This window comes from Lytechinus pictus, unplaced genomic scaffold (assembly GCF_037042905.1).
Source record: "Lytechinus pictus isolate F3 Inbred unplaced genomic scaffold, Lp3.0 scaffold_19, whole genome shotgun sequence".
Lineage (NCBI taxonomy): Eukaryota > Metazoa > Echinodermata > Echinoidea > Temnopleuroida > Toxopneustidae > Lytechinus > Lytechinus pictus.
In genome coordinates, this window is record NW_026974140.1 from 6,552,100 (window position 1) to 6,567,463 (window position 15,364).

Genomic DNA, 15,364 nt, shown 5'->3' on the forward strand with positions numbered 1-15,364 from the left:
CATTATTCCAAGGCCATCAAAGGTCAAGACTTTGGATGCCCTCCTGACTGACCTCTATTATTGGCATTGAATATTGTTGGTATCCCTTTCAATTATTCCTGCATGAACCGCTATAAAACTGTGTCCCATAGAAGAGTGGCCTTGTCCTATAAATATTGAAATCTAAGACCTAAAATTTGATCACATATCAACTTGATGCACAAGCTTCAATAATTTTTTCTTTTCTTTTTAATGAAAGGGAGTGATCATTTACTTTTCAAATTAGGCAAAAATTCAAATTATATATATATATTTTTTTACTTGAAATGACATTTAGCCTTTATTCGTTACCTGGAATTTTACTTACAAAATTGCCGATACTTCATGAATATTTTCATCAACAAGTTTCATGGAATATAATGACTTGGAAACATGTTAATAATTTCATATAATTCGAGAAATCTGATGAACTCCTCAAACAAATATCATTATATTTGATTAAATGCTTTTGTAATTATTAGCAAATATTCTTGTTATCAGTCAATTGGCCAGAAATAATTTTTTACTTTAACCGAATGATCTGAAATTTTGCTGGACTGAATGGGGAAAAAAGTACTTATACAATGAAAAAAAAAAAAATTGTATATGCAATATTATTAGTACATTTCAGAATGATAGTACACGTTATACACATACCTGTACAAGGTGATTCAAGAAGAAATTTGTAATGCCCGATGAGTTCATAAAAATGTACAATTCCCTGTTTCTTTTACATCATACACTTACAATACAAACAAATATAGATTTATAGACCAAATGAATATGGACAATTGACACAGTTGACAAACAACACTAATCTACACTTGTAACATCCAATTATCACAAATAAGGCAATGACAATACAATAAAATGTGTTTAACAAATGCATGCATGGGAGGGTGTGACTAGCTCCATAATTAAGCCATTTTGTAATAAAAGAAAATTCAAGATACAGATATACAGTCATGCAACTGCACATGTAGTATTGTATATTCATTACTCTGCAGATGCCCATATCATCAGCAATTATAACCGGCACACACCCGGCTGGTTTCTAAAACACAATTTCAAGATAATCTTCAAAGTTTGGATGTTTTTCAGATGCTCATAACTTTGCACTTTGAAAGACACCAGAGAACTTATTTTTACCAATTTAATATGCAAAGATTTGCCCATAATTCCATTTTTTTTACATTAGAAATAAAGCAGTTAGGCATTTCAGAAACTGTTTTATTTTTGATGAAAAACATGGGATTTTAGGTCACTTTACAAAACCATGCGTATCATGCACACTGCACATAACTTTCAGAGGCATAATCCATGGTTTATGCTAGTTCATAAAATCAATCAATGCATGCACGCCGCACACGCGCAACATCAAGTTAGGTGTCATTTTACGTGTCATTCAAGAGATTGCTATAGTACAGAAAAAATGGTTTAGAACAATTCATAAAATGAAAGGAGGGGGTTTTAACAGGTCATACAAAATTTAAATATGCTCTAATTTTTTAAATAATACAAATTTTAACTGAAATTTGGTACTTGATAGAGTTGATTATTAAGCAAGAAACTCAACCTTGAAAAGTTGACAAAAAATTTGGCTAAATGCCGGTTATCACTGATGATAAGTCTTGTGACATCTCATAGACAAATAAAAATGGATGTGCAAGTCAAGTCACAGAGACACACTTTGACAGACCCCCCTCCCTGCACAAAGAAGACTAAAAGAAAGTGAAATTGTTTAAGACAAATAAAGACATACAAGAACCTAAAGAGAGCAGTTCTAAGACACATACAAAGTTCCTAAGAAAATTCAAGAATTTGGAATGATGTTTCACCTCACCTTGTGAGTTAATAATTCAGAACACCTTTTTTTAATGAAATGTACCTATATATAAAATATATTTTTGCATCTTAAGGCGACTGCACACATTACGACTGGCCTGCGACCCTATTTAAGAATAAAATGTAGTAGAATTTGATGCTAATATTGAGACTTGGAATATCTTACTGAGTAATGTTCTAAATCATCGTACGAATACCTTTGATCAAATTTGTGAATATGCTATCATCCTTCTTAGAATAAAAGCGAATTGAATATCTAGTCGTAATGACGTCATAGCAGTCGTACGATTTGAAACTAATTTGGCCTTTACTCCAAAATTAGGGCTTGCAATCTTTCAAAATGGTTATAATATTATTATTTCAATTAATTTTAACCTCAAATAAAATGATATGTTCCATTCACATCTTCAGAAAATGAGCAAAATGCGATTTGTTCCAAAATCGGATCGCGAACAGTCGCAAGGTGTGCAGTGGCCTTTTTAAGATTGGCTTATTTCCAAATACCGGGGTATCATGGAAAATATAAACCAGAAGTTCTGAGGATATATCTAGTTCAAATGACCTGACAAATGTGTATTTCATGCAAGGAGTCCAAGAACCAATGAAATAAGCTGATTTCCAAAAGAAACTGATCAAACTTTATAAGGGCACTGCAAAAATTCCACTTCGTCAGAATTACAATTTTTTTTAACACAGGCTAGCTTCAATAATCTTTACTAAGATGAAAAGATTGGTTCAGTCACAAAGACTATACACCCTCACATCAATCGGTTTCACAATCCAAAGTGACAAAAGAAAGACCAATGAAATGAGATGGGATTAAACAAACTTCCCAGTTTATCACACATGTCCTTCACAGGCATGTTTAAGGGATTGGCTAAATCACTAAGACATTACAGAAAAATAACATCAAAATGACTAGAACAATCACACAGTCATGCACATCCACCCTGTGGATGTCCAGTTAGCAAGGCATCTGTGTGTGGCTGTGTGATTGTTCCAGTCATTAGACATTCTTATTTCAACTTCCTGTATAACTTCTTTGTGATCAAACCAATCAATTAAACATGCCTGTGAAGGACATGAGATAAACTGGGAAGTTTGTTTAATCTCATTTTCATTGGTCTCTCTTTTGCCATTTTGTGACTTTGGGTTCTGAAACCAATTGATGTGAGAGGCTATAGGCTCTCTGTGTTTGAACCAATCTATTAATTATAGGCTTGTGCTTAGTAAAGATTATCTAAGCTAGTCTGTGTAAAAATATTGTACATTTTGACTGAGGGGAATTTGTGCAGACCCTTGTAAAGTTTGATCAGTTTCTTTGGGAACTCAGTTAACATGAAACATCTGAGCCCACATAACTCAGCGGAGGTCAAAATAATTAATCATTATCAATCAAAATGGTAAGAAATTTTGGTGGAATCTGAGTCTCCTTGCAAGTGTTTGATAAATCACTATTGCTTGATTTATAATCTTGCAGATTCTATCTTGCCTCTATAAAGACCTTAACAAGTCTTTATTCTTACATATCAGTTCAATTTTGTTTATCAGCATCTTTATCAATTGTTCATTTTAATATGAATATCATATTATTTTCTGAATTGAAATGTGATATCTAGATATTTCAGTTATTGTTTTTTATCAGCCTCAGTCACTGTTGACCGTTTGATTCAGCATATCAAATTTTAAAATCTAGATAGGTATATTCCAGTTGTCTTTTTAACATCAGTCCTTAATGGTCATTCAATTCAGCATGTTGAATGTTAGTCAATGCAGTAGCAGTTGAATTACATGTATTTGTGTTGCCTAATGATCTCTCTACAAATTTCAGTATATGTTGACATTGGCAAGAGCATATTCCAGTTGAATAATATCAATTAAGGTAACTTTAAATAACTACTTTTTGACTTCATGAGTACCTTCTTGGTGGCTATTTTCTGAAGAAACTACAGTGATGACCAGTCAAACATCAAAGGACCAAGTTTTTCTTCTTGATCTGCTTAATCTTTTTTAGAGATTTTCTGATGCAGTTCCGGTATACAGACTTCATCTTGTCAGTATGAGCCCTTTGCATTGAAAAAAGTGACCCATTCACAATTTTCATCTGCAAAAGTGATAACCACAGAATCTCAGGTCATCTTGCTGATCTGCATCAGCACTTTGATGTTTTCATATTTCTGATCAAACTCCTCCAAAGATACTAATTTGCAGCTTGATATCTTGTTGTGCTTCAGATCTGTGAAGAGGGCTGATCTCTCAAGTACAGTCATGTAACGCTGCATGACGTTACAATCCTGAAGAGCATGGCAAAATCCTTCAAAGGTCTCTTCTGGGAAAATCCCAATCTGCAACAACCGAGGTGGTACAAAAGGCACCCCTGATCGAAGAACACCTGGCAGACTAATTTTCTTGTAAATAATGATGAAAGCACTGACTGAAGGCTTCTTTGAAGAAGGTGGTTCTACTGGCGGCTTTTGTATGATGTGAAAGGGACCAATGACGGTGTCTACCAGCTCTGGGGAATGAACCTTCTCTGCGACAGGTCTTACCAGTGGGAGGTTACTGCTTTTGACAGGAGCAAAATCATTTGAAGGAACCTGAACTGAAACTGTTGGTAGTACTGGTGAAGTATTGCTTACACTTTCTTTATTGTCCTTTTGAGGAACAATGTTCCCTGGTGAGCAAGTTTGTGTCCCACTGACAGGCGTCACCTCGGAATAAGTTTGTCCTGCAACACACACCAATTTAGGTAGGAGAACAATGGGTGACTTATGAAGCCGATTCTGAATATATTGAGCATTTGGAACAATGGACACAGACGATGGTGCCTGAACTGGAATAGTATTGTTGAATGTCACTTTCACTAATCTGACCTTATTGGCATTATCATCCTGTGTTTGTGCTCGCCAAACTGTTTGAGGCATAACATGGTAGCTGTTTTCTTTTGTGATTTGCTTGTTAGATGGAGCAATAGTCCGATAATTCTTAAGAGAGTTTTTAATCAAAGAATCATCACTCGTCATTCTTTGCAATTTGTCTTTCTTTGATAGATTTGTACCATTCTGTTTGAAAATAGCAGATTCACTAGATCGTCTTTCAACAAGGGCATGAGGACGATTACGTGTATCTCTAGCAGCTTCTTCCCCATCAACCACAGTTCGAATGTCTTGACCCATGAACTGTGGTCTTTGATGAGCTGGTGCTTGAGGTTGGTTAACAAACACTGCTGCTGATCTTTGAAGGTTTTGGAGTTGATGAGAATTCCTCTGGTCTCCTTGTGCATTATGATACAAGCTAGTATTTGGCTTCAGTGGGCCAGACGGTCCTGGGGATGTCTTTCTAAGTGAACTTCTTTCTGAAGAGATTATATCAATTCCATTGGCATCCCCAGCTGATCTGCATCCACGTTGTGCTTGTGAGACCCCATCTTCTGTCACTGGTAATACTTTCCGAGCTGCCATTTGTGCTGCTACTTTATTTGCAGCTTTTTGGGCGGCTTCCTTTGCTGCTTTGTTGGCAGCTTCCTTTGCTGCTTTCTGTGCAGCTTCTCTTGCTGCTTTTGCATACATCTGCCCAGGAGACATGAAAGATTCATGAACAGGAGATTCTACAGTTACAGGTGTAGGTGGCCCAAATGATTTTAGAATGGGGGCAGGGGCTGAGGTATGGTCCATTTTATCTTCAGTTGCTTGAGTATCTGGTAAAGACTTAGGAGACATTGAGCTTTCCACAATCACAAGATTCTGTGAATCATCCACTTCTTCCTCTCTATCAAGCATGATAGATGGATTTCCATCACCAAGAACACTGGTTTCACTAGCTTGCTCATCTGGTTTCATTTCATTAAGATCAGATTCAGTAACTGATGAATCCTCTTCCTGTTTGGTTTCTGTTGTAGATTCATCCTTGCACTTTAAGGGTTGTTTTTCTATCTCTATCATCAACTCTCTTTTGATGATACTATCAAAGTGCTGGAAGATATCTCCCCCATGTCTAAACGCTCCTGAGGATTGCTGCATTAGTTCACATAGAGCAACTTCTAATGCATGGGGAGAACTGCAGCTAGAAGGCATATTCTTCATAAGTTCTTGCCCCAAAGCATGTACTGATCCAACCGGGCTGTCCACTCGTGGTATGTTCTTCAACGTTGTTACAGAAGACGGCTGGAAGTACTTTCCAGAATCCTCATCGCTACTGTCAATACTTTCTAGCTTGGTTTTAGATGCTTCCTCTCCATCAAGTTTAGTTATTGTTTCAGACCATAGTCTTTGCAGAGCACGCATCATTATTGTACCAAAGTATCCTTGCATTTGATTTTCAGGACCTGGAATCCCACTCTCTTTACCATCTGGTCCCTTATTTCCTTCTCCTTCAAATGCCTCTTCCCTCTTTACTTTGTTACTGTTTATTTCTGTTTCTTCTTCAGGGTTGTCTATATTTGGTTTCTGCTCTATTGTGACCTCATTCTCATTTGACTGGACTTCTTTAATCTCACTGCAAGTTTCATCCTGGTCTTTCTTCAATGACAAGTCTAATGGACATTCATCTTGAACAATCATGGTTGTAACTGTTTGACCTTCTATAGACTTTCTTGCCTCCTCGACTGGGACACATGCTCTCGTACACTCAGAAAAAGCAACTGCTTGAGAGTTGTGATTCATCACCTTAGGTACGACAGGGCATACACCATCGGTGGGTAGGCTCCTCTTACGATTCATCCATCTGACTGGCCCTCCTGGAATACTCTTCTTTTCTTCTTCATCAACCACAAGCTGTGCATTTCCATTTAAAGTTTTGAATGACGAATTGCACAAAACATCTACATTGCTGGTCGTGGGTATTGGTACTGAATAATTTCTCTCAGTTGGAATGTTTGTAAGATCCTGTGCACACAGATCCAATCCAGTATTCAATAACGAGTTGTTAGATGATTTTCTTTCTATCACTTTCCCCCTCTGAATTTGGTGGAGATTACTCAGAGATGCCTTCTCATCACATGAGGCAGCTCTTTTCATATTCATCACACATGCTTCTCTGTTTTCAGGCCAAGGTGGTGACTCAATACCACTATCCCATGAATCTTTACGACCATTATCACTATCCAGGCTTCCTATAGAAGGTACTCTATTGACATTTAAAGGTACTTCCTGGAGCTCTTGGTGTGCTTTTATCATGGCTGATTTGGGTTTGGAAGGTTTCAGATTAACTCCTAATCCATCTCCTCTTGGAATTCCAACAGAAATTCCAATTGTGGCATTTGATTGTGCTCCTGTTGCTGCACCATTTGATTCTTGCTCTGCTAAACTCTGTACTTTAACTATTCTAGGCATTGATTCATTTACACAAGGTGGATTGGCAAACATGTAACTTGATGAGTTTCTTAAACTCTCCACGGAAGTCTTCTGAGTGCTCTGAACAGCTGCTCTATGAAGTGATTTTTCCAGGACTTCCTTTAGTTGCCTTTGTTCTTCCTTTATGGAAACTGCCATTTTAGACAACCTTCTGTTTTCATTGCTGATATCATCAGTAGAAATCTTTTTATCTATATCCTCACACATTCTGTTCCTCATAATCTGCCCTGAAAGATTGCTGTTGTGCATATGTCCTGTCATCATATTGCCCATGGTCTGCAACTGATTCACTTGCCTCATCTGTGCTTTTATAGTCATTCGCTCAGTGCTATTAGGCATCATACCAACATTTTGACTATACTGTAGCGACACATTTGGCTGTGTTTCTTGTTTAAGTCGAACTTCAGAGCTCATCATGTTGGTAGTATGCATCTGTGGAGGTAAATTCCTATGCAGTCTCTGGTTCTGGAATACTTCTTGGTGTACGGGCTGTACACTCTGGTGTGGCATCATACCTCCCTGACTTCTAGTTTCAAACTGTTGGGGAACATTATATCTTTCTTTGTGATGATATCTTTGATAATTTCTAGGTATACCAGCTGAACTGTTGGGACTTGAGACAACATGTCTGATAGATTGCACAAGATGAGGAACATGAGGCTGCGTGGTTCTATCGATTTTGACTCGTGTCTCAGGTTGTGCGTGAGGATATCGGGCCATTAGGGGATGGGATGGAGAGATAATTGAGTCGAGGGGTAACTCATTTTTCCTTTCTTGATACAACTCTCCCTGTCTTGCTAAGTACATCGCCTGTGCTTGTTGTCCATGAGCATGTGCATGTGTATCTTCAAGTACCTTCTTTCTTAAAACTGTACCATTGGATATAATTTGTGGCCCAAATCTTGTCTGATGAGCTCCTGATGCCTGTGCCAATTGTTTATTGTCCAAAACAATTTTTTGTTTCCAGTAGGTGTCCACAAGCTCATCTTTTCTGTTTACATCTTGATAATGCACAGCATGCAGCATGCGCAGTTCTTGATGAAGTGCTTCGCTGTCATTTGTCTCTTTGATGGAATGGTATCGACGCATCAAATGAGGATTCTGGACTTGGGCAGCAGATTGCACAGCAGAATTGGGTGGCTCTCTTTGATAAGCATCCACAGAAATCTCTTGAAATCTGTTGGCTGGGTTGGACGATGGCAGGTTCTGGAAGAAATGCTGCTGATTCTGATGCTGACCAAGTTGCATAGCATGTTTTCCACTGCCACAAGAAGGCACTGTTCGTTGCTGGTGGTATTGTTCTTGATTGGATGGAATGACTCCTGGCGATACCAAACGTTGCTGTAAAGGCACTTGAGGTATACCTGCAGGTCTGAAGGCACTAGTTACATAGTGTGTTAGGTTGGGTGGGTGAAGGCCCCGAGTAGTAGCGAAAGAATGGGTTCGGGGATCATATATCTGTTGGCCAATTTGTGAATTAGGGTAGCGAACCCTATACGGCTGCCCAGTGGCCATGTCTTCTGCCTGCCGCTTTCGATATTCCTTGGTAAAGTCACGTTTCACTTGAGCTCTCTTCTTTCAAACTTGAGACATAGTCCTTCAGGTTGGTCATCATTACGTCAGAGGACTTTCAATCTGTAGCATTAATAAAAGAGAGAAAAGGCAAACTGATTTTTAAAATTCCAATTCAAAAGATTTCAAATACTAAGACTGCTTTTTCCCCAATTACGATAAAAATTGTGTTTTCAAAAGTTTTTACTTGCTGTTCTTTAACTTTTCTTCTTCATTCAGTTGAAACAGCATAATTGGTATGATTTCTAATGCATGGAAACGAGTTAGAAAGGAAATGAGAATGAAAGTGCCTTGGTTGCACTTAAGCACTTTACATTAAAGTATGAATTATTGATCAATACAGCAGCATAAAATTGTTGGAAATTCAACAATTATTCTCCAACATGGCCAAAGTTCACTGACCTTATGACATTTAACCTTAGTCATGTCTAAAACTCGCACGGGATGTTCATGAACTAGGTCCATCTACTTTCTAAGTTATGATGTCATTTCAAAACTTAACCTTTGGTTAAGATTTCAATGTTGACGCCGCCACCGTCGGAAAAGCAGGGCCTATAAATATCTCACTCTGCTAAGCAGGCGAGACAAAAAAGATGGCCTTTACAGTTCCTGCATAAATCACCATACTTTGAGCTTTGAAAAAAATATCCTGGATTAACCCATTAGAATTAATATTGGTTCATCATTTAGAGTTATGCTGTACTTTTCATTATAGTAAATAAACCCCTGACATTAGATTAAGTGCATAAGAAAGGTCGTTCCAACTTTCCCTCTTTGACATTTGGAGTTTTCACTCCATCACAAGTGCCACTGCATAGTTCAATATCAGTGCCCCCCTCACTGGAAAGTTTCCAGGCTAAAAAGATGGTATGATTTTTTTTTTTTTTTCATATTAGCAAATCAAGTTACACTGCTTTCATGTTCTAGAATTTCCTAACTTTCAGTTTGTTTCCTTTTCATTCATCTTTACAAATAGGTTATAATTCATGTAGTTTGTCATACATTTTAAACAGCACATTAAAATTCCCAACTGGAAGTAAGAATATCACCTAACTGTAAAATTTCATGAAGTTTTGCATCTAGCTTTATGGAGTATCCTAGTAAACAAGGCGGTGAATGAAGTACAGAGCAAGACAGGGATTGCAATAAACAAGTTGGAAACAGAATTCACTGCCAATTATTCTACTTCACAACTGGATTAAGTACAAATAAATATCAGTTACCATGACAACAAGGAGGTCATTAAAAGAGAAGTCAAAGAAAAGAAAGTTGCTCAGTCACGTAGTCTATACCATTCATACAACACTGCACTTCATCAGAGTCTACAAGGTTGTCTTGTAAATCTTTTGTATATTTTTGGTATGAGAAAAAAAGAAAAAATATATTGGGTTCTATATTCATAGAAACAATGAATAATCCCTTTTTCTAATCACCTTTTCAAAAGTTAGATTTTAAACATTAGATGGGATAGAATTTCTCTTTTCTGACTCAAGGCTTACACAGCATTGTATACATGTATAGATTTAGCTCGCAATTAACAATGAACCAATAAATTTGGATATTATTTTCTAAATTTCCTCTCATAGTAAGGTTATTCATAACATGTGGAACGCCTCTGGCAGTCTCGCCTGAATTACGCGATTCAATATAGCAGGAATGCTGAATTTAAAAACAGCTATTGAATGATTATTCACAAAAGAAAACACTCATATAATACTATGTCCGTTGATCCAACATGACCTTTGACCATGATCATGTGACCTAAGACATGTGCAAAACATACTTGATTACCCTATGTCTATGTTTCATGAACTACATGTGTAGATCCATAAAATTTTAAAGTTATGATGCCAATTCAACAAAATACCCCAACATGGCCAAAGTTCATTGTCCTTAAATGATCTTTGATCTTGGTTATGTGACCTGGAACACGCACAGGATATTCAGGGATACATAGTTACTCCTATGTCCAAGTTTCATGAACTAGATCCATAAACTTTTAAAGTTATGATGATTTCACAAATACCCCCAAAATGGTCAAAGTTTGTTGACCCTAAGTGACCTTTGAACTTGGTCATGTGACCTGAAACTCAGGCAGGATATTCAGTGATACACTATAACCCTTATGTCTAAGTTTCATGAACTAGGTCCATATACTTTCCAAGTAATGACAACATTTCAAAAATTTAACCTTGGTTAAGATTTCGATATTGATTCCCCCAACATGGTCTTAGTTCATTGACCCTAAATAACCATTGACCTTAGTCATGTGACCTGAAACTCAGGCAGGATATTCAGTAATACTTGATTACCCTTATGTCTAATACCTTGGTCACATTCGCTCTACGGCGGACGTACGGCAAGTTGAAAACAGCCGTTTTATCAATTTTAATTTAAACCACCTATATGTAGTTGGACAAAAAATGTTAAGACGGCCGTTTTCGGCTCGCCGTACGGCCGCCGTAGAGCAAATGTGACCAAGGTATAAGTTTCATGAAGTAGGTCAATATACTTTCCAAGTTATAATGAAATTTCAAAAACTTAACCTTGGTTAAGATTTCAATGTTGATGCCGGCGGCGGAAAAGCGGCGCCAATAGTCAAGCTCTGCTATGCAGGCGAGACATTCCACCTTTTGCATGCACAAATTCTGTGGTGGGCACAAACTCTCTGATGAGCATATTGTCTGGTTCATGTCCCATAAAAATCATGATTTTTTACAAAATGTATTCAATAAAGAACTACACAACATATCCAACTGGTTCTTAATAAACAAGTTAACTTTGAATATCTCCAAAACACATTTTATGATTTTTTCAAAAAAAAAAATATATATATTGATATAAATATTCAATTAAACAACATTCAGATTCAAGGTGTCTTCGTTAACATTCTTGGGTGTAACCGTTGATAATAAGCTTACTTGGGGTGAACATGTTGGTGTCATCTGTAACAAGATTGCAAAAATGTTGGTGTATTATACAAATTATGCAGCTTTCCTAGAGAGATTTTAATTTTTATATAATACTTTAATTTTACCTTATTTAAATTATTGCAACCCAGTCTGGGGAAATTCTTTCAAATGTAATATCAACAGATTATTTCTTTTACAAAAAAGAGCAATACGAATAATAAATCATGCCCCATACTCAACCAATATTTTGTCATTTGAGAGTACTAAAACTTGAAGATATATTTAAGTTCAACATTGCAATTTTCATGTACTCTTGCCATAATAATGTTTTACCGAAGACACTGTTGCAATATTTCTGTACAAATAGTTCCATACACATGCATATGACTAGGAATGCATCAAACTTTCACTTGCCATTTTTTTAAAACCTCTTTGTATAAACAATCAATATTTTATCAGGGTCCTGTCATTTGGAATTCCATTCCTTGCCAAATTTGTAACAGTAAATCTCTAAATGTTTTCAAGAAGAAATATAAGACTTTTTACTGGATCATTATCATTTGCATTAATATTGTAGGCTCTTGTATCGTAGTTTTGTTTTTGTCTAGGGTCTGTACGGTATTTTGTTTTCTTAATTTTTAGTATAATTGTGTTATTTCAATTTATTTCATTAAGTATCTTGGGTTGGCGTTTATAAGGCTCGTCCTTTCTTGCCACTGCCCTCACTCATGTTAACTGGATTTTATTGTATATTCGTGTCATCTATCTTATCTGTTTATATGTTTGTACTTTGATTTCTTTTTATGAGTGAAAAATAAATACGAATTGAATTGAATTGAATAGAATAATACCAGCGGAAAGGAATGCATTCAGATTATCAAAAGAAGGAAATAATTTTTACTTTAAAGGGCCATTTCTTTCATTCCAACTCTTTTTTTTTTGCTCTGCAAGCAATCATGCTGGAAAGCATACACTCCATACAGTGTGTCTCATTATTCTGCTGTATGTAATTGATTTTCTAAATGTTCTTGAATATTGCATGTCGCAGATATTGGGGGCAACTTTCTAACAAGACGGTCACCAAACAGCATTACATTTTTTATTTTAGAGGCAATTTTTTTTAGTTTCCAGGACTTTTTTGAGCATTTCAGGGGTTAAATCGCTCCAACCCCCTGTGAAACTTTTTTCCCTGCTTGTTGCCCTCATGTATGCTGCTTAAGCCACTTGAATGAGTCTGCAATACATGCAAAATTCTATCTAGAACTATTTCTGGGGGAATAGTACCTTTTGAGAATGATAGTATTAAACATGGATAGACATTAGCGGTGATGCTGAATGAATCAATGAACTATGATGATTTATGGAATTACCTGTTATAAGTGTTTTATTTGTTCTGAATATGCATCAGGGCTTTTTATGTTCGTTCATCAATCGGCAGGCACCACTTAATGATTTGTGTATATTCGAATGAAGTACACATTTGTTTAAGTACAGTACATGTAAGTGAAACAGATTGTTCTCCTGTAAATAAGTGAAACAGATTGTTCTCCTGTAAATAAATCCTAATAAATGTGGTGCAAATGTATATGATCATCTATATTAATTGTTGACATGATAAAAACAGTTTATCCCAGCAATGCACTACTGTATATTAACATATAGCATTCAAGACATCCCCCAACCATGGAATAAACTTCAAGATAATTACAGATTCTGTACCAGATTTTGTACCAAATTTTTTTCTCTCTCTTAACCCATCAATTCAATATCCCATTCTTGGATTTGTCTGTTTGGACTGGACTATTTCTATTAAGGCCCAAGGAAAAAAAAAGAGTTGCTATTTTTCTTTTTTTTCTTTTAGCAGACCAAAAATATGAAAATGCCCAAAATTAAGATTCAGGCAAAGAATTTCCTCAAATTTGTATTCGATTGCTTAAGAAAACACTTAAATATGCATTTTGACTGCATAGAAATACACATACATCATTCCATGCATGATTTTCTTTGTGTAGCATCACAGCAGCAAAGGTATTTCAAACTGAATGATTAAAAAGTAAACAAGTGGAACGCCTCTGGCAGTCTCGCCTGCATTACGCAATTCGATATAGCAGTGCTGACTTTGAAAACAGCTATTAAATAATTATTCACAAAAGACTGCTATGTCCATTGACCCAAGATGACCTTTGACCATGATCATTTGACCTGTGCATGACATGTGCAAAACAATCATTTATACTTGATTACCCTTATGTCTATGTTTCATGAACTACATGTGTAGATCCATACACTTTCTAAGTTATGATGCAAATTCAACAAATACCCCAAGACGGCCAAAGTTCATTGACCCTAAATGACCTTTGATTTTGGTCATGTGACCAGAAACAAGCACAAGATATTCAGGGATACATGGTTACTCTAATGTCCCAAGTTTCATGAACTAGATCTATAAACTTTAAAGTTACGATAATTCCACCAATAACCCCCCCCCCACATTATCAAAGTTTGTTGACCCTAAATGACCTTTGACCTAGATCATGTGATATGAAACTTGCACAAGATGTTCAGGGATACTTAATTGCTCTTACGACTAAGTTTCATGAACTAGATCCATAAAATTTCAAAGTTATGATGACAATTCCTCAAATACCCCCAACATGGTCAAAGTTCGTTGACCCTAAGTGACCTTTGACCTTAATCATGTGACCTGAAGCTCAGGCAGGATCGTCAGTTATACACTATCACCTTTATTTCCAAGTTTCATGAACTAGGTCCATATACTTAATAGAAGATAGGACAACATTTCAAAAACTTAACCTTGGTTAAGATTTTGATATTGATTCCCCCAACGTGGTGTAAGTTCATTGACCCTAAATGACCTTTGACCTTGGTCATGTGACCTGAAACTCAGGCAGGATGTTCAGTATTACTTGATTACCCTTATGTCCAAGTTTCATGAACTAGGTCCATATACTTTCTAAGTTATGATGACATTTCAAAACTTTAACCTTGGTTAAGATTTCAATGTTGACGACGCCGCCGCCGCCGTTGTCAGAAAAGCGGCGCCTATAGTCTCACTCTGCTATGCAGGCGAGACAATAAAATGCAAATAGACCACCCAACCCACCTTTTACGATTTGGGATTAAGAGGGCAACATAACTAATTTGTAGGCCTAAGAAATACCCAGGACTATATCTGCCCCACAGACACACTCAATCTACCCATGGAACAGATTCTCAAAAGTGTGTAGAGTAAAATTTGTGGTCACTTTCCTTTCTTTAATGGCAAATAATACATTTTATACAAATTATACTTTTGGTTTTTTTCCATGGATATTGTTTAAAATGAGAAAATAATTATAATATTTCACATAAAACTGCATGCCATCCCAACTCAAGAAAGATATACCACTTGAAAGAAGTGCAATGAAGCCCATTGTCAGAGTGCTCAAATATTTGATTTGATTTTAATTTATTTTTCCACTCTTGTTTTTATGTACAATTCATAATAATACATACATGATAAACAAGAATAATTGAATCACAATATAAAGACAACTGGTTATTTCTTCTACTCAATCCTTCACCACGATGAACCTCTTCCACATCATCAATGTTAACATCATTCACTAACTATTCCTGCTGTATTCTGAATTGCCTTGGTTGCTT

The 15,364-nt window shown here is 36.4% G+C and overlaps 1 protein-coding gene across 1 annotated transcript in view; it reads right to left on the reverse strand.

Moving 5' to 3' along the window:
• Positions 1-239: 239 nt before the first annotated feature.
• Positions 240-15,364, reverse strand: part of LOC129260968 (uncharacterized) — a 63,544-nt gene continuing 48,419 nt past the window's right edge. Inside the window, exon 3 of the mRNA XM_064114641.1 lies at positions 240-8,849. Within this exon, the coding sequence (XP_063970711.1) occupies positions 3,993-8,729 (4,737 nt within the window). The 5' untranslated portion in view covers positions 8,730-8,849 and the 3' untranslated portion in view covers positions 240-3,992. The remainder of the gene's footprint in view (positions 8,850-15,364) is intronic.